A 21,157-nucleotide genomic window follows, 5' to 3' on the forward strand; every position below is an offset into this window, starting at 1 on the left:
GAAGGGAAAACGGTGGCTGATTTACGGAGCTATTGTGCTGCCAGTAGTTCTAAAAGGGACAGCGAGGAGTCACTTTTTGAAGTAATGGGAGAGTTGTTAAAACAGGTTTATAAGGGTCAGTCTGAGGGTCAGGGTTACCGCCGCCTCAGGGTTTTTTCAGGCATCACTCCCACTCCTGCAGGGGAGGAACCCTTGGAGTATTGGCTGGAGCAGGCAACTTTGATGGTAGAGGAGAGTGATTGTCCTGATAGAGAAAAGAGGCGTAGAATACTGGAAAGTTTGAGGGGCCCTGCTTTAGAGATTATCAGGGTTCTGAGATTCAGTAAACCTGAAGCCAAGCCCGAAGAATACCTGGAAGCTATAAACAGTGCTTTTGGGTCACCAGAATCTGGCGAGGATTTGTATTTTGCGTTCCGTCTTATGCAACAAAAATCTGGTGAGAAATTATCAGATTATCTTAGGAGACTGGAACCTTTCCTGGCAAAAGTGGTAAAGAAAGGAGGAATATTGGTAAGGGATATGGATAGGGTAAGGGTAGAGCAGTTACTCAGAGGAGCAGTGGGCGCTGATTTGCTGTTATTACAATTGCGCCTCAAAGAGAGGAGGAATAACCCCCCTGCTTTTATTGACTTACTTACCGAGATTCGAGAAGAGGAAGAGTATGAAAAGTCACGGCAGCGAGTAAGTGTTAGGGTTCGTAATGTTGGAGCTCAAGAGGATTCTGTTGTGTCAGGATTTGAGATGCAGGAGTTAAAGGCTGATCTAAAGGCCTTGAAGGCTAAAGTAATAGCAATGAGCAGCAATCCTAATGCTACTAGGGATGCTGTGGAAACACAAATTTTACCTTTGGAACCATTATCTGTGGATAAGGACAGGTCAGATGTTGCTGCACTGCAGAAGAGAGTTAGTAGGCTTAAACAGAAAGTAAGGACATTAGAAGAGGACGGGGGACGATCGGTTTTGGCTAGTGCTGTGAAACCGATTTCAACCGAAGGCAGTTCACCATCTTCTTACAAGACATATGGCATGAAAGAAGCTGACCGTTTCTGTTACCGTTGTGGAGGAAACGGGCATATAGCTAGAAAGTGCATGTATCCAGAAAATGATAAGGAAGTCATAAAAAAACTGATAGCTTCACTGCGTAGAGCCAGGGAGAAACATAGTAATAGTGACCGAGAATCTGGGAACGAGGCATTGCATTGTTCTGTAAAAAAACAAGCCATACAGTTCAAGTCAGTAAATTCTGTGCCAAAAGGTTTAGTAGGGCCTGTATCTACAGTGCAGCTTAGGATCAATGGTCATTCGTGTGCAGCACTGTTGGATAGTGGGTCACAGGTAACTATTATCTTTGAGAAGTGGTATGCACGGTACTTGTCTAATGTCCCCATCCACCCTGTATCTGGTTTAGCCATATGGGGCCTTAGTGAAGCCAGTTATCCATACAAAGGCTATGTGGTGGTGGAGGTTCAGTTCCCAAAAGAGTTTACAGGTGCTCCTGAGACATTGTCTGTTCTGGCACTGATTTGCCCGGGTCCAATTACCCCAGATCAGACTCCAGTAATCTTAGGGACTAACGCCAGTTTGTTTCAGAGGCTCACTTCTTTGTGTCAGGGAGCACAGGGTGCAGTGTTGACGCGTGTTTTGAGGGCCACCGGTACGACTGATGCATGTGCCCCTGCGTTGCGTGGTTCAGATGATGTGATAGGGCAAGTGAGATGGACGGGGCCCGGTCCGTTAGCTATACCACCTCAAGAGAGTTGTTGTGCATTGTGCCACCTAGATTTTTGTCAACCAGTGTCCAAGGGCTTGCTGTTGACTGAGGCTTGTGATTCCATACCTTTGCCTCAAGGAATACTTCTGCAACCCATTGTTGCCCCAGTTTCGGCTGTAAAGGGAAGTAGTTTCTCGGTTCTACTGCAGAATGAAACCAAGAAGGAGGTTACGATACCGGAAGGTACACCATTGGGAATAGTGCATGAAGCAGATATAGCTGCTTCTCCTGTCAGAGCAAAGGGTTTGAGAGAAATGGATCCCAATCTTATTGATTTTGGAGACTCTCCCATTCCTTCTGAATGGAAAGAGAGGCTTAGATTAAAGTTGTCTGAAAGACGGCAGGTGTTTTCTGTACAGGAATGGGAGGTTGGGCTAGCAAGTGGTGTAACCCATCAAATTCGCTTATCGGATTCCCGACCTTTTCGAGAGAGGTCCCGACGTTTGGCCCCTGCTGACATTGAAGACGTACGTAGGCATCTGACCGACCTCTTGGGGGCAGGGATAATTAAAGAATCACGGAGCCCTTATGCGTCACCTATAGTGATAGCCAGGAAAAAGAATGGCAGTGTACGGATGTGTGTCGATTATAGAACTCTTAACCGTAAGACAATACCGGACCAGTACACTACTCCTCGTATTGAAGACGCACTGGATTGTCTGGCAGGGAGCCGGTGGTTTTCAGTGTTAGACCTTCGCAGTGGCTACTACCAAATAGCCATGGCGGAAGAGGATAAGGAGAAGACTGCGTTCATCTGTCCCTTAGGGTTTTACCAATTCGAGCGGATGCCACAGGGGGTCACGGGAGCCCCGGCGACATTCCAAAGATTGATGGAAAAGGCTGTAGGGGACATGAACCTTCTCCAGGTTTTGGTGTACTTGGATGATTTAATAGTGTTTGGAGCAACTTTGGAGGAGCATGAGGAGAGGCTTCTGAAGGTGTTGGACCGTTTAGAGGAGGTAGGATTGAAAATCTCATTGGATAAGTGTCAGTTCTGCCAACCTAAAGTTAGGTATGTGGGGCATATAGTCTCCGCGGATGGTATTGCTACTGACCCTGCAAAAGTGGAGGCTGTCACCTCATGGCCACAACCAACCGATCTAAAAACGCTGAGGTCGTTTTTGGGTTTTTGCGGCTATTACCGCAGATTTATCGCAAACTACTCCTCCATCATTAAACCTTTAACAGACCTCACTAAGGGGTATCCTCCCACACAAATGGGAAGAAAGCAAAAAGCTATGTGTGACAAGTCCTACTACAAGGAGTCAGAGCCATTTGGTGTCAGATGGACCGATGGTTGTACTCAGGCATTCCAAGAGGCGATTTCCCGCCTTACTCACGCGCCTGTACTTGCTTTTGCAGACCCCAGAAAACCATACGTGTTGCATATAGATGCCAGCCTAAATGGGTTAGGGGCAGTGTTGAATCAGGAGTACCCTGGAGGACTGAGGCCGGTTGCTTTTGCCAGCAGAGGGCTGAATGCAGCTGAGAAAAGATACCATATCCATCAGCTGGAATTCTTGGCACTGAAGTGGGCAGTTGTGGATAAGTTCCACGATTACCTGTATGGTGTGAGATTCACAGTAATGACTGATAACAACCCACTTACTTATGTTTTGACCACAGCAAAACTTAATGCTACTGGTCATAGATGGTTAGCTGCCCTCGCCACATATGATTTCGAAATAAAGTACCGCCCGGGAAAGGGAAATACGGATGCCGATTTGCTGTCTCGAAATGGGGCAGGGGAAGAGGACAGGTCTTGGAGGAATCTTTCCAGGGGTGAGGTAAAAGCTATTTGTGACCATGTGGAGGTACGCAAGTTACCTGAGAATCCTGTTTGTTTGGCAGAGAAGTTGGGAATTCCGGGAGAGGGTGTTCCCAACCTTTATTCCTGTGCCACCCATCTTGACTTAGGCCAGCTAGAACAGTTTACACAAGAGGACCTTAAGAAGGCCCAATTGGAGGATGGTGTTCTGAGGGTGGTAGAGGAGTTTGTGAGTACAGGTCAGTGGCCTTCCGATTTAAACAAAGCTCATCCAGAGATTTTACTTTTTAAGCGTGAAAGGGGAAGGTTGAAGGTAAAGGATGGTCTATTATTTAGAGTCACTCAGACTGTGTCTGGGAAAGAGATGTGTCAGCTGTTATTGCCTGAAAAGTTCAGAATGCTTGTGGTCCGGGCATTACATGATGACATGGGACATTTGGGTATAGACAGAACTGTGGATTTAGTCAGGAATCGGTTCTACTGGCCAAAACTGGCCCAGACGGTAGAACAATATATAAAAAATTGTGGGAGATGTGTTGCCTGGAAGAGCCCTTACACCCGTGCAGCTCCCCTACATCAGATCGTTTCAGGTGGTCCCATGGAGTTAGTCTGCATTGATTTTCTATCACTTGATCCTGATGCAAAGGGGTTTGCTAACATATTAGTTGTCACTGATCACTTTAGCCGCTATGCTCAGGCTTATCCCACCAAAAATCAGAAGGCTATCACAGTGGCTAAGGTATTGGTGGAAAAGTTTTTCGTGCACTACGGGCTGCCGGCACGAATTCACTCAGATCAAGGTCGTGACTTTGAAAGTAGAGTGATTCGGGAGCTGTTGAGATCTTTGGGGATTCGTAAGTCACGAACAACACCATACCACCCACAGGGGGATCCGCAGCCTGAGCGTTTTAACCGAACTTTGCTATCAATGTTAGGGACATTGACATTAGCTCATAGAAGGCACTGGAGTCAACATGTGAATCAACTTGTGCATGCTTATAATAGCACAACGAATGATGCCACAGGGTTTTCTCCCTACTATCTGATGTTTGGTCGAGAAGCCAGGCTGCCGGTCGATGTGTGTTTTGGATCATATGGACATAGGGGGCAGAGTCATTCTCACTATGTGGAGGAGTTAAAGAAGGATCTGCAGAGTGCTTTTCAGTTGGCTGCCAAGGCTGCTACCAAAGTGCATTTAAGGAATAAGAGGGCACATGATAAAGTGTTGCGCCATCAGGTTGTAGAAAAGGGTGATAGGGTGCTTATGGAAAACTTGGGGTTGAGAGGCAAAAGAAAACTGCATAGCCGGTGGAATCCGTCGCCTTATGTGGTAGTGGAGAAGATCCCTGATATTCCTGTGTATCGGATAAAGCCAGAGAGTGGCATGGGGAAAGTGCAGACTATTCACCGAGACCACTTGCTGCCTATTGGGTACATGGTTAGAATGCCTGATGAAAAGGATGTCGAGTTTCTAGGGCGAGGGCCTCGGACTCGTAACCAGCAGAAGGATGAGTTGGAGGGAAAGCGAGACTCAGAACATCAGAGTACGCAGGGTTTCTTGGCTGGGGAGACTAGTGAGTCGGAGGATGAGGTTGAGCCATGTTGGAGGAATGTAAGATGCAAGCAACACCCCAAACCGGAGTTTGAAAAAAGAATTGTGAAGCCTGTGGAAACTGTAGAGGATAACAATGAGTTCAGTGTAGAAACAAGTATGGGAGATGAGGTAGAGAGGACAGCTGTAGAGGTAGAGGGCTCTGTAGAAGAAACTGAAGAAGTGGAGGCTGAGGGTGAGGATGAGCATTTACCTTGTTCAGTTGTGAACCCGGTTTCCAAACGAACCATTAAGCCGGTCATTAGATTGACCTATGATGAAGCTGGAAACCCCAGAGACCAACCATTGACCATAGTTCATAGGGGGGTAGTAGTTAAGATTATGTGAAACTGGTTTAGTGAGATATAGGCTATTGAGGTCTCATAGGGACATGAAGACCATTAAAAAGGGGGGGGAGAGTGTAATCCGGGGTTCGATTCTTTTTTTTTGGTTTGTTCTGCGGAGTATGAATGGAACATGATATATGTGCTGCGCTGATGCGGGCACCGCATAGGTTGTTTTGTATTCTGTTTCCGTTTACTTTAATTGGGTACTGTTATGTCCACCAATCGGGAAAAGGGGCGGGAGCAGGAGACGCTGGCGGGAGCAGGAGACGCTGGCGGGAGCAGGAGACGCTGGCGGGAAAGAGGAGACGCTGGCGGGGAAGAGAGAAGCGGAAAAGACTGCTCGTCTTGTGAGCGACTGTTTTCAAGCCGTGGAGCGGTAAGAAACAACAGCGTACCCAGTGAAGAGAGAGAAGCCGGCTAGAGCGGGAGTCGCAGGACTGCTCGTCTTGCGAGGGGCTCGCCATAAGCTGCGGACAGCGGCGAATCACCAGCACAGCGCTTCGGAGAGGGAGAATAAATTCGCCCTACAGGAGGGAAAGACTGTGGGACGAAAGAAAAATATTGCTTACTCCAGGATTTGGAGCACGCCTGAAATTGGGTGGACTGGTAGGCATATTATTTTATTTATTTTGTTTTTGCTCTTCAGAGTGAAGCGGCCATTTTTCCGTTTGTGGTCACTACGGACTCAAGCATCAACCAGGCCTGCCACGATCTTTTGCTTTAATTTTCTTCATATTTAAGTGTTTGATGGACTACCGGACTGAGGGTTATTGTATATTTGTTGTTGTTTTTGAATATGTTTGAATGTATTATGTTTAGTGTCGATTAGTGTAATTTAGTAAATGTTTTAAAGTTAACTGCGTCATTGTGTATTGCGGAGAAGAAGATTGCACCGAACTTAGCCTATGCTGGCTTAGCACAGGCTCTGATTAGATCGCAACGCATAAGGAAAGGAGAGGACGAACGAAACCAGGGCCCCCCGGTTAGTGTTAATGCAGTGTACGACCCCATAGAGGGCCGACGGGGGCGCTACATAGACAAGTAATAATATTTAAAAACCAATCCTGTGATGCTCAGGAAGCCAGTGCAGTGATTAAGGACCTGTGTGATATGCTCTACTTCCTTGGTGTTAGTGAGGACTCTGGTGTCAGCATCCTGGATGAGCTGCAGCTGTCTGACTGATTTATTACTAAGACCTGCAAAGACACCATTTCAATAGTCTAGCCTGCTGGAAATAAACACATGAACAAGCTTTTCCGTATCTGGTTTAGAGAGAAATCCTTCTCTCTCTCTCTTATTGGGCTGGTTTCAGCTTCCGTTGGGTGGATCTTAAGCAGACCTTGGGCTGGACCTGGGAACACTGTACTGATGCCTCATTTCCACCAACATGGAGCCGGTGCTGGGCTGGTTGTCACTTGATGCCTTTTCAGAACCTGCCTGTGTTTCCACCAGTTTAGAAAATGAACATAGGTGACAGTGAAAGTAAAGGTTCATATGTATTCCGTTTTGTGGGATTTATTCTTTTCTGTTCCAGAATAAGTTTTATAAGCTGCCAACTGTCCTTTTAACAGTCGCACTATTAAAGATGCCAATAACTGAACTTTGCAATCTGCCTCATGATCTCTTTGCCACTCAAGTGCCATAATATTTTATTTATCAGACCCGTGGCATGGTTTTCATTTACAATGCAAAGTTACTCCGATAATAAGCTGGCTAGTTGTTTTACTGCTGCCACCGGAAATATTAGACAAAACTATATTGGTGATTGACTGAATTATCCAGGTATCCAGGCGGACGGTTTGGACACGATGGCCCCTCCCACTTGCACTGATGTTATGAGAACTATTTTTTTTTTTTTTGTGGTGGCCTGTAGCCTTGTGCCTTTGACCGAATCACAGCCATGATATAGCGGAGTATCTTCTTATATGTTATTGCTTAATTATACTGCACTCATAAAGCATTCTAAACACAGCTATAAATATTTATAAAACAGCATAACACATTATATCCACCATTATAACGCTTTATCAATGCTTTATGACACACTCAACTATAAGGCACTATAGATACCTTCATAATGTAATACAAAGCATCCTTAATGCTTATACTGATCATTATAATGCATTATGAAGGTATTTATAGGGCACTAAAGATGAGAGCTTCATACATCATTCATTATGCATAATAAGTATGCCTATTATGTGTTATGCCTTTTGATAAATATTTAAAGCCATGATTATAATGCATAACAATGGATTATTATTTGTTGTGATTTTTTTTTTAATTACTAACAACATGGCCTTAAGTGTTCCAGAGATTTTATAGTGTTCCGTAATCTGAGCAAATGGAAGCATGTAGATGTTGAACAAAGAGGCTCAGTGAGGATTATAATTCTAATTGGTGATCAGTGTTGACACACCACAGCACACAGTGTACAACACCGAAATGTGTCCTCTGCATTTAACCCATATGTGACATCGTGACATAGCAAGGGGCAGCTAATTCAGCGCCCTGAGAGCAGTGTTTTGCTTAGGGTCCCTCAGCAGTGCCTTGCTGGTCGGGGATTCAATCCAACAACCATTAAGCCACCACTGCCCACTGCCAATAACGGACCCTTGAGGAACTCCACATGTAATTTCTGTTCATTCAGATTCATAATTACCCTTCTGACAGAAAGTAGTGCCTGACTTGTAAAAATAATTCAAACCCATTAAATAAGGCGGCGGCTCCACCTCCTTCCCTAAGTGCTCTAGTCTCACTGATAAAGGGCAAGTAGGAGTAGCTGGTTTGATCAGGGCTGCTGCATAGTTTTCATTTGACCCCATTTCAGTTTAACGCATAAAAATCAAGGTTTATCCTGATAATACAATCAGTCATTAATAAAGATTTTTCAACCAAAGGCTTGATATTCAGTAAAGATCAGTTTAATGTATTAAACACATTGTCTGACCCAGTGTGTAGGTGACACACAACTGGAGTCAGATGAGAGCGAGAGTAGCTGTGGGCTTTGATGCACTTTGTTCCCCCTGAAGTCCTTCCTTCATGTTTGCTCTTTTTGTGTATTCGCTGAGTGTACTTTTTTCAGATTCTTTAATATTGTCCTAAGACGGCACCTGCAGTCTTACCCAAACTGGCTGTGACACTGAACATCTCCTAAGTCTGTGCTTTAGGGCCATGACTTCACACGACACGACTACACTTGCGTGCGTAGTTTACATCTATCTGGAGGATTGAAGGTCATGTCCACCGGGGGGCAGTGCGAGAAAACCATCTTGGTCGGTTCCTTCGTTTCCAGTCTCACTTGTGAGCATGTGGTTGTGGCATTAAATGTAGAAGGAGGAGGGAGTCAAGATGGCACTCTGAAGAACACGCTTTGATTAGAGCTGCAAGCCGACCTGTTTTGTTTACCGTGTAGTGTGAACTATATGCAGATTTACTACTGTCTGGATTTATCATCCAGTAACGGCAATAACTATACATAGTCATGATGACAGGCTCTGAAAAAAGAAAAAACGATGGAAGAGATTAAACAAGAGATTTTCCAACCAAATGTGTTGGACCTTTCAAATCAGTCACAAACTGATTTTTGGCTTTTTTCTAATGAATTAGGAAATATTTAAACAAACATTATAGCTTCACCATTTTCTGACCACTGAGCCATTGACATCCATATATCCATATTGTCATCGTCTATCCATCTATCCATCCATTTTCCAAACCGCTTGGGTCGCGGGGGGTCCGGAGCCTATCCCGGAAGCAATGGGCACGAGGCAGGGAACAAACCCAGGACGGGGGGCCAGCCCATCGCAGGGCACACTCACACACCATTCACTCTCACATGCACACCTATGGGCAATTTAGCAACTCTAATTAGCCTCAGCGTGTCTTTGGACTGTGGGGGCAAACCGGAGTACCCGGAGGAAACCCCACGACGACATGGGGAGAACATGCAATCTTTGTCATCGTCTACTGGATATAAAATATCTTCAAACGGGATATTAAACAGTTCAATCTTGAGAAATAAATTAGCTATTTTAAACATAGAATAATTAACTGACTTACACTGGAACAGACCCAATACAGAAAAAAGTATTGCAATAATAACATGATGTAGCAAAATTTGTCAGAAGGTTTAGTAGTGACTTGGCTCGAATCGGAAGAGATGAAGAAAAGAAAATTATAAATGAGATTTACTGCTTTAACCTGCAAACCAGTCATTTGTCTTACTGATACAGAAAATAATGTAGGAGGTGACTTACAGAATAAATTGTATGATTATATATAAACATAAGGCAGAAGGAGCCTTTGTTAGATTGTGGTAAAAATGGCTTGAACAAGGTGAACAGAACTCAGCCTATGTCTTTAGGCTGGAAAGTCAGCAAGTCAGGAACAACTGCATTATGCGGGCGAGGATTTATGGAAATGTTGCAGATGACATCAAGAAAATAGCCAAATTCTGCACTGAGTTCTTTAATAATTTGTATGTCAGGAGTCTTGATCCAAAATTTTTGATTTCTTCTCAAACATCACGGGAATAACTGATGTGGATCGTGAACTTTGTGACGTCCCAGTTGGTTTAACTGAGATGTGTGCAGCAATAAATTGCTTTAAAAAAAAAAAAAAAAAAAATTAAAAAAATTGCTTTTTTCATCATTGCTGGAGATTTCAATCAGGCAAATCTGAAGCCAGTTTTCCCCAAATTCTTCCAATATATGAACATCCCAGCTAGAGGGAGAATCTGTCTGGACAATGTTTACACAAACGTTTGTGAGGCCTACAAGGCCCCCCCCCCCCACCTCGGCTACTCAGACCATGTCACTGTGATCATGGTTCCTGTGTATAAATCCCTGCTGAAGCACAACAAACCAGTCAGTAAGAGTGTGGCCAGCTGGTGCCGTCTCAGCTCTCCAAGGCTGCTTTGGATCTACTGACTGGGACATTTTTAAGGAGGCTGCTATAAATGGTGACGCCATCAACCTGGAGGAGTATATAAACTTTGTGATCGATGACCACGAGAGCCGACCAAAGGCCCTGGATGATGAGGGAAGTGCTCACATAACTAAGAATCAGAAATCCAGCTTTCAGATCTAAAGACAAGGCTGCCCTCAGGACGCCCACAGACAACCTGTCCCGAGCTATGAGGATAGCCAATCAGGCACATGCACAGAGGATCAATGTACACTTTAAATGCACCAAAGACACGCCGTATATGGCAGGGAATTCAGCCAATCACGATCTACGAGCCCATCCTATACATCAATGGCGGTGATGTCTCCCTTCCAGATGAGCTAAACAACTGTTTTGTACAGAATAAGCCGACACCCTCCCCCCCCACCCCCCAAGTGAGAAGCTACTTTGTCTGACCACAGCTGATGTGAGAAGTACTCTATCCAGAGTCAACCCACGCAAGGCAGCAGGAGCTGACAACATACTTGGCTGAGTGCTGAGAGAATGCACTGACCACATGGCTGGGGTCCTCACAGAATGCACCTCTTTAAGCCAGTGGTCTGTCCCAGCATGCTTCAAATTAACCGCCATCATCCCAGTGCTGTAGAAGCCATCAGTGACAGGCCTGAATGACTACTGCCCAGTAGCACTCATGTCAATCATCATGAAGTGCTTGGAAAGGCTGGTCATGGCAGTAATACATAAAGACCAATCTTCCCACCTCTCTAGACCCTCTCTGATCTGCATACCGGTCCAACAGGTCTACTGAGGACACCGTAGCCTCTGCCCGTCACCTTTCCCTGACACATCTGGGTAAGAGAGTCACAGATGTCAGGATGTTATTCATAGACTTCAGCTCTACCTTCAATATCCATCCATCCATTTTCCAAACCGCTTATCCTATTGGGTCGCGGGGGGTCCGGAGCCTATCCCGGAATCAATGGGCACGAGGCAGGGAACAACCCAGGATGGGGGGCCAGCCCATCGCAGGGCACACTCACACACCATTCACTCACACATGCACACCTACGGGCAATTCAGCAACTCCAATTAGCCTCAGCATGTTTTTGGACTGTGGGGGGAAACCGGAGTACCCGGAGGAAACCCCACGACGACACGGGGAGAACATGCAAACTCCGCACACATGTGACCCAGGCGGAGACTCGAACCCGGGTCCCAGAGGTGTGAGGCGACAGTGCTAACCACTGCACCACCATGCCGCCCCTACCTTCAATATGTCCCTCAAAAACTGAGGGGGTTAAGCTTGAACACCACTCTCTGCGGCTGGATCTTGGATTTCCTGACAGACGCCCCAGTCAGTATGTATGGGCTGCAACACGTCCAACACCATCATCATCAAGTTTGTGGATGATACAACTGTGGTGGGACTGATAAACAGAGAAGATGAATCAGCATACAGAGAAGAGGTGGAAAGTCTGTCCACAAGGTGCAGAGACTACAATCTATCTGTCAACGCTGACAAGGCAAAAGAGATGATTGTGGACTTCAGAAGGACACGTCCTGCCCACACCCCACTCAGCATCAACGGTACTGCTGTGGAGATTGTAAGGAGAACCAAGTTCCTCGGTGTGGACATAACTGAGGAATTTACATGGACAAATAACACCAGCTCCTTATTCAAGAAAGCCCAGCAAAGACTAAACTTCCTGAGGTGGCTGAAATAAGCAAACCTTCCCCATCCCATCCTCACCATGTTCTATAGAGGCACCATCGGCAGTGTTCTGACTAACTGCATCACCATCTGGTGTGGCAGCTGCAACAAATCTGACCGCAAATTCCTGCAGAGAGCAGTGAAAACAGCAGAGAACATTATGGGATGCCTCTCCCTTCCCTACAAGCCGCTTTTTGCAAACGCAGTGTCCGCAAGGCCTGCAGCATTGTGCAGGACCCATCACATCCCTCACATGGTCATTTCACACTCCAGCCACCTGAGAGAAGATACTGCAGCATCAGAGCCGGATCTGCCAGGCTGCGTGGCAGTTTTTACCCCCAGGCTGTCAGGCTCCTCAACACCATGCTGCCTCCCAGGATCCCTCACTCTGCCTCCTCACTGCCTCAACCCCCCCGTAACCCACAACTAAAGGCCACAGACTGACCCTTAAGCACTGCACTGCACTTAACACTTTGTCACTCTGACATGGGGGCAATAATAAGAATCCCCATTATTCTCTGTCTGCCCCATTATTCTGCTTCTATTCCTATTTTCAGCTGTTAGAAATGTTAGGCGTGTTACTGCTGTTACTACTATTATCATACACTGTTTACACTGTGAACTCAGGCTGTTACAGCGTACATGATGGTGAATTCAGGTCTAACTGACTGCAGAAAAAACATCATATATTTAATATAGTTCTAACAATATTGCACATTGTCCAGTATTGCACATTACTGTATATTGCACAATCTACTCCTCTTCCTCAGTTGCACTGTCCTGTAAGTCCTTTGCACATTGTCTTGTCTTGATCTCTATATTGGACTAAGTTTATGCTTACACTGTGGGCCCTGAGCTTTGCCATTTCATCTCTCTGTATACTTATATATGGTGGAGATGACAATAAAGTTCAATTTGGCTTTGACTTTGATCTCGGGGGGTTGTTCACGGTGCAGCAATTTGGAAAAAGAGGGAACTGAGCTGGAAGGTGAAGCTTTTAATTTACCAGTTGATCGACGTTCCTACCCTCACTTATGGTTATGAGCTCTGGGTGATGACCGAATAAATGAGATTGTGAATACTGTACAAGCAGCAGAAATGAGTTTCCTCAGCAGGGTGTCTGGGCTCAGCCTTAGAGAGGGCGAGGAGCTCAGACATCCGGGCTCAAAGTAGAGTCGCTGCTTCTCCGCATTGAAAGGAGTCAGTTGATGGTTCTAGGATACCTCTTGGACGGCGCCCTGGGGAGGTGTTTCAAGGCATGTCCAACGGGGAGGAGGCCTGGGGGCAGACCCAGAGATTATATATTATATATAACCTGAGAGATTATATATAATATATACTACATTATATACCAGCCTAGATGCATCCACGTTGGGAGCGTCGCATTGGCGCGCTGCTGGAGAGAGGTGTGTGTCCAAAGTGGATTAAAAGACGTTCATATTGTGATCTAAAGACAAACTCACTTTTATTAATAGCTGTTGTAGAATCAATATTAAACTCACTATTTTATTTGTGTCCATTGCTTGGTCAAAATATCAGGCGGATCATTGTGAGCAGCAATAAGTAATAAACATAACAATCTCAAATAATGATAGACATTAATTAGCTTTGCACATTAGTTAATTTTGCACATTGCTTACTGAGCAAAATTAGCACAATACGATCATTAATAACATAATCAGTTTACTGAATGTGTCTGGCAGGCTATGGGGTGGACTCTCTATAAAACAAAACAGGTGTTTAGTACCAAATTAGGACCCAATAAACTCATTTTTAATTCTTAATTAAAAATTAAGGATGGCATGGTGGTGCAGTGGTTAGCACTGTTGCCTCACACCGCTGGGACCTGGGTTCGAGTCTCCGCCTGGGTTACATGTGTGTGGAGTTTGCATGTTCTCCCCATGTCGTCGTGGGGTTTCCTCTGGGTACTCCGGTTTCCCCCCCCCAGTCCAAAGACATGCTGAAGCTAATTGGAGTTACTAAATTGCCCATTCAGTAGGTGTGCATGTGAGTGTGCCCTGTGATGGGCTGGCCCCCCGTCCTGGGTTGTTCCCTGCCTCGTGCCCATTGCTTCTGGGATAGGCTCCAGACTCCCCGCGACCTAGTAGGATAAGCGGTTTGGAAAATGAATGGATGGATATATATATATACACACACACAAATAGAATATATGTTATATATTAGATAAGTGACAGAAAAATCGATGGCTGGATGGAACTGTATGAAAAATAATGCTGCTTATGAAAGTAGGTAAGTAAGAATTTCAGGTTAGAATTTCATTGTACCTTGTACGCATGACACTGCTTTCTTAGAAACTTATACTGCCATTAAATTTTGAAGACGCTGTACAACGGAGGACACAATAGTGTTCGGAATATTTTTTTCTTGTCTGTGAAAATATACAGCTCTTCTGGACACTCATTCTTAAAAAAATCAGATGCTACTTTAATACTATCTGTACCGTTAGTAAAGACAATGTTCCGTGACAAAACGTGACCATACTGCCACGCCAATTTCTGGTGGCACTGCACGTCGCGCATGCGTCTTGTTATCCTCATGTAAGTGCGCAGACGAAGCCGGAATCAACACAGAAAACGTGGCGGCCAGACAGGTACCTCTCCGCGCACGTATAAGCGGACGTGTTTGTATAGACTTTTATGATGCATTTTACTCCTCCGCGGACGACCGCCTGCCGCATTCCAAATTTGTCTTTAAACGCCAACATAGATGATTTTGATGAGGATTGGGGTAGTTTGCAAACCCTACAGCCAATTTGCAAGGTAATAAAACTGTTACATACATATAAATGCGTATGTATATGTGTGCAGACTTGTCCCAAATTGAAAATCTCACGCCAGCCAGTTGATCAAAGTTGGCAGCCCCGTGAACTGCCGCTCTGAATTTGTAAAACGTAGGGAAACATACACAGACCTCGCGGCTGTGGTACGTGTGCAGGGAATATCAGAATTACTACTAATAATACTTAAATAGGGCACGTGTGCATGTGTAAAGTACACAGCTTGACCAGAGAAATATGAACGTTTCCATGTACGCATACGCGGTGTAATACGCGAGTGCTGCGCTTTGCGGAGAACCAGCCTAGATGCGTCTGCGTTGGGAGCGTCGTGTCGGCGCGCTGCTGGAGAGAGGTGTGTGTCCAAAGTGGATTAAAAGTTCATATTGTGACCTAAAGACAAACTCACTTTTAGTGGTAATCTTTGTTGTGTAATTTTATGGTTAATATGTTTGATGAATGCTGTTTCTAATTTTATTTACCTGTAATTAAGCCTATTAGTTTAACACCCGCGTCATTTCGGCGCGTCTTCCCGCCGGCGTCGCGCAGGCGACCAACATTTCCTGAGGTAATTCACATATTTGACTTTTTATATTTTATGTATCGTACAGAATAATAGAGCGCAGGCTAAAGTGCAGTTCGGCCCCAGCGAGTCTCTCAGCGCGGCGTGTCTCACAGCGCAGGGGGCAGCCGGAGCGCCGCAGACTCGGGCGGCTACATGAGTATATTGGGAATAAAATGTGTGTATTGGAGCGAGTTCTGTGTGAGTGAGTGTGTGAGGTGTGACAGTGATAATGATGGAGATGCTGGGCTTCGTCATGGGATCAATCGCTCTTCCTCTTGCCTACAGGCTCCTGCCAGCTGACGCTGGACCCCAACACAGCAAACAGAGAAGTGTCTCTGTCAGGGGGGAACAGGAAGGTGACAGGGGGGGCAGAGCAGCCATATCCTGATCATCCAGAGAGATTTGACAGCTGGAGCCAAGTTCTGTGCAGAGAGAGTCTGACTGGCCGCTGTTACTGGGAGGCTGAGTGGAGTGGAAATGGAGCCTGGATAGGAGTGACTTATAAAGGGATCAGGAGGAAAGGAGGGAGTTATGACTGTGGGCTTGGAGACAATGACAAGTCATGGTGTCTGTACTGTGATACTTACAGTTACTCTGTCCGGCACAATAAGAAACACACTGTCATACCCATAAAGCCCTCAGGTCCCCACAGAGTAGGAGTGTATCTGGACTGGGGGGCTGGTGCTCTGTCCTTCTACAGAGTCTCCTCTGATGGACTGACCCCCCTGCACAGATTCACCTCCTCATTCACTGAGTCCCTCTATCCAGGGTTTGGGGTTTATCCAAACTCCCCCGTGTCGCTGTGCATGCTGGGATAGCTCACTGTGTGCTGGAGGAATCATTTTTACCGTATCAGAGTCTCACATGTCGCTGCTTCTCCGTGGCTAAAAGGTAAAATCTCTGCTTTATAACCAGTATAACCCTTTTTACTCTGTCTGAAGTGTGATGTATGTTAATAAAACAAGTAATTGGGTTCTGTAAGCTGAACAAACATACAAAATGACTGTTTTTCTCTGACTTATGTTCTATGCTGTCTGTAAATGCACCAAAACTGCCAAAACAAATTCATAGTACATGCAGTTGTACCAATGGAGTGAATTCTGATTCTGAATAAAATAAAATGTAATGAAATCTAAGCCTGATGAGTGGGGGGAGCTTTTCCCCTCCCCTCTATATGTATATTTTATATTTCGGTCTATATATTGTATTTGCTACCTGTACACTGACAATAAAGGCTTCCTATTCTATCCCATTAATGTCCCGGTTCCGCGCTGCCCAGAACGTAACTGAGTAACAGACTTAATCCGCGCTCTCTGCTCACTGAGCGCAGCAGCCTGATATCGCAGCGGCGACGCTTTGGCCAGCAGGGGGCGGCAGACGGCAGACAGTTTATTAACTCAAAACCTACAGCGGTCCTGAGGTAACTTAGTAAAGATAATGATATAATCAAATTAATCATATATTAACTAAGTAAACATAGATAACATACAATCTTAATAAGGCACGTTAGTACAACAACAACAGAAAGGCACCTGATCATCAATGAAGTAGTGTAGGTGATTACCAATTACCAGAAAAAAAATCACATAAGTCCGGTTTCATTAGGAATCCTGAGATATATACAATACTGTGCAAAAGTCTTAGGGAGTCATAGGAAATGTTTAAAGCTATTTATCTGGGTAGTAAATTTATATTTTCTCAGTATTAAAAACAAAATTTAATATTAGAACATGTGCAAATTATGAGTAAAACAAAAAAAAACTAAAAGGAATTTCTTATGTTCTCCAAAAAGTTACTGATATCTTGTTGGATGGATAGATGAACACCAATATGGTTCCTAAACCTCTCCTCAGGTTCACCTCGGCCATTTCATGTATTTGTTAAATTTCACGACCAGCTCACTTAATTAATTAATGAAACTAGTTTTATAAAGTCACTGAGGTACTGATTAGCTATATGAGGTGAGCTAGTGGTCATGTCAAAAAATACATGAGTATATTGAAAATACTGCCAATACTGGGATGACTTTAGGAGAGATTTTGAAACGGTTAAGGGCAAACAGTTTGACAGACATAATATCATAGGTTTAAATCAACATGGAGATCATTTTAAAAGTTTATGTGACTGCCTAATATATATATATAATGTGTGCAGTTATATATATATATATATATATATGGCCAGCCCACAGCTGTTTCTGCTCCCATTGCATTAATATGGAAGCCATCTGTTTGTGTTGATGTTTTGCCTGATATTTCGGTTGATATTTCAGGATGCAGGCGGGTTGACTGGGTGGTATTACTGTTATAGTGGGGTTTGCTGGATAGATGGACGATTCACAGTTTATATTCCATGAAAGTCCACATATATCATTCCATTCACCCTATTCTGTACACCATCGCAGTGGCCGGCGTCCAGGCAGGATGTTCACCTGCACTTTTCAGTCTCTTAATGCATGTTACAGTGAGCAGCTGCCATTCTGGGAAAGTCTGGCTTCCCTCTTGGGGACATGATCAACAGAACAACGTGTGAAAGATGATGTGTTTTGGGGCAACTCTCAGGGGGGAGGGTGATTTATCACTATTTGCCCAATTGTGAGTCAAAGTCAGAAAACAAAAGCCTTTGTTCTGTTTTGGGCTCCTGCGCCCAGATGGGGTGACTGGCCCTGCAGGCTGTTTGACTTCACTGGCTTGTTGTCAGACAGTTTAGCTGTACCTGTGGCTCAGATCACGTGGGGACTTGTGGAGCCCATCAGCTGGGTCCAATAAATCTGACCGCCGTAGTCCCAGTTAGCATTAGCACAACTTCTCTATCCATGGCCTTCTCACTTCATAAGTCAAATTCAACTTTACTGTCATTGTGTATGAGCACAACGAAATGGAGTAGTAGGGCCAATAAAGGCAGTACAATAGAATAAATAACAATAAAGGCAGTGCGACAATTAGCGTCCTAAATATATATATATATACACACGTGGACAAAATTGTTGGTACCCTTCAGTCAATGAAAGAAAAACTCACAATGGTCACAGAAATAACTTTAATCTGACAAAAGTAATAATAAATAAAAATTCTATGAAATTTAACTAATAAAAGTCAGACATTGATTTTTAACCATGCTTCAACAGAATTAATAAAAAAAAAAACTCATGAAACAGGCCTGGACAAAAATGATGGTATCCCTAACTTAATATTTTGTTGCACAACCTTTTGAGGCAATCACTGCAATCAAACGATTCCTGTAACTGTCAATGAGACTTCTGCACTTCTCAGCAGGTATTTTGGCCCACTCCTCATGAGCAAACTGCTCCAGTTGTCTCAGGTTTGAAGGGTGCCTTTTCCAGATGGCATGTTTCAGCTCTTTCCAAAGATGCTCAATAGGATTGAGGGCAGGGCTCATAGAAGGCCACTTTAGAATAGTCCAATGTTTTCCTCGTAGCCATTCTTGGGTGTTTTTAGCTGTGTGTTTTGGGTCATTGTCCTGTTGCAAGACCCATGACCTGCGAATGAGACCAAGCTTTCTGACACTGGCCAGCGCATTTCTCTCTAGAATCCCTTGATAGTCTTGAGATTTCATTGTACCCTGCACAGATTCAAGACACCCTGTGCCAGATGCAGCAAAGCAGCCCCAGAACATAACAGTGCCTCCTCCATGTTTCACAGAAGGGACAGTGTTCTTTTCTTGATATGCTTCATTTTTCCGTCTGTGAACATAGAGCTGATGTGCCTTGGCAAAAAGTTCATTTTTTGTCTCATCTGTCCATAGGACATTCTCCCAGAATCTTTGTGGCTTGTCCACATGTAGTTTGGCAAATTCCAGTCTGGCTTTTTTATGACTTGTTTTCAACAATGGTGTCCTCCTTGGTCGTCTCCCATGAAGTCCACTTTGGCTCAAACAACGACGGATGGTGCGATCTGACACTGATGTTCCTTGAGCTTGAAGTTCACCTTGGATCTCTTTAGAAGTTTTTCTGGGCTCTTTTGTTACCATTTGTATTATCCATCTCTTTGATTTGTCATCAATTTTCCTCCTGCGGCCACGTCCAGGGAGGTTGGCTACAGTCCCATGGATCTTAAATTTCTGAATAATATGTGCAACTGTAGTCACAGGAACATCAAGCTGCTTCGAGATGGTCTTATAGCCTTTACCTTTGACATGCTTGTCTATAATTTTCTTTCTAATCTCCTGAGACAACTCTTTCCTTCGCTTCCTCTGGTCCATGTTGAGTGTGGTACACACCATGTCACCAAACAACACAGTGACTACATGGAGCCCTATATATAGGTCCACTGACTGATTACAAGATTGTAGACACCTGTGATGCTAATTAGTGGACACACCTTGGATTAACATGTCCCTTTGGTCACATTATTTTCAGTCTTTTCTAGGGGTACCATCATTTTTGTCCAGGCCTGTTTCATGAGTTTTTTTTTTAATTAATTCTGTTGAAGCATGGTTGAAAATCAATGTCTGACTTTTATTAGTTAAATTTCATAGAATTTTTATTTATTATTACTTTTGTCAGATTAAAGTTATTTCTGTGACCATTGTGAGTTTTTCTTTCATTGACTGAAGGGTACCAACAATTTTGTCCACGTGTGTATATGACATTGCTAATGGCCACATTCGGATTCAGATATAAAGTCAAAGTAATTAAAAATCTGGGGCCGAGTGCCTGAAAGACTACAAGTCCTGCTACAGGTTGTTGTGTTTGTGTCACAGTCAAGTTTCCAGCAAATCCAAGTAACTCTGGGCAATGACATACAGTGGTTTGCAAAAGTATTCAGCCCCCTTGAACTTTTCCACATTTTGTCCTCTCTTCCATAAAGGCCAACTTTGTGCAGTGCACGACTAATAGTTGTCCTATGGACAGATTCCCCCACCTGAGCTGTAGATCTCTGCAGCTCGTCCAGAGTCACCATGGGCCTCTTGGCTGTATTTCTGATCAGCGCTCTCCTTGTTCGGCCTGTGAGTTCAGGTGGACGGCCTTGTCTTGGTAGGTTTACAGTTGTGCCATACTCCTTCCATTTCTGAATGATTGCTTGAACAGTGCTCCGTGGGATGTTCAAGGCTTTGGAAATCTTTTTGTAGCCTAAACCTGCTTTAAATTTCTCAATAACTTTATCCCTGGCCTGTCTGGTATGTTCTTTGGACTTCATGGTGTTGTTGCTCCCAATATTCTCTTAGACAACCTCTGAGGCCGTCACAGAGCAGCTGTATTTGTACTGACATTAGATTACACACAGGTGCACTCTATTTAGTCATTAGCACTCATCAGGCAATGTCTATGGGCAACTGACTGCACTCAGACCAAAGGGGGCTGAATAATTACGCACACCCCACTTTGCAGTTATTTATTTGTAAAAAATGTTTGGAATCATGTATGATTTTCGTTCCACTTCTCACGTGTACACCACTTTGTATTGGTCTTTCACGTGGAATTCCAATAAAATTGATTCATGTTTGTGGCTGTAATGTGACAAAATGTGTAAAAGTTCAAGGAGGCCGAATACTTTTGCAAGCCACTGTAAACCACAGGCATCACCCTAACGGTAAGAAGTGTGATCCGCTTACGACTGACACGCAGTAGAGACAGGATCTCATCCAACATGGGACCCACTATAGGCTCACACAGAAATAAAGGAGAAAAACACCAGCTGCCTTTTCCAAGCTGTTTACATTCCTGCGCTTCCTCATGGTGA

General features: G+C 44.4%; 1 protein-coding gene across 1 annotated transcript in view; it reads left to right on the forward strand.

Moving 5' to 3' along the window:
• Window positions 1-16,772, forward strand: part of LOC125722204 (stonustoxin subunit beta-like) — a 65,182-nt gene extending 48,410 nt beyond the window's left edge. The window contains exon 3 of the mRNA XM_048998388.1: window positions 15,812-16,772. Coding sequence (XP_048854345.1) covers window positions 15,812-16,273 — 462 coding nt within the window. The 3' untranslated portion in view covers window positions 16,274-16,772. The remainder of the gene's footprint in view (window positions 1-15,811) is intronic.
• The last annotated feature ends 4,385 nt before the right edge of the window (window positions 16,773-21,157 follow it).

Source organism: Brienomyrus brachyistius, unplaced genomic scaffold (assembly GCF_023856365.1).
Source record: "Brienomyrus brachyistius isolate T26 unplaced genomic scaffold, BBRACH_0.4 scaffold37, whole genome shotgun sequence".
NCBI classification, from domain to species: domain Eukaryota; kingdom Metazoa; phylum Chordata; class Actinopteri; order Osteoglossiformes; family Mormyridae; genus Brienomyrus; species Brienomyrus brachyistius.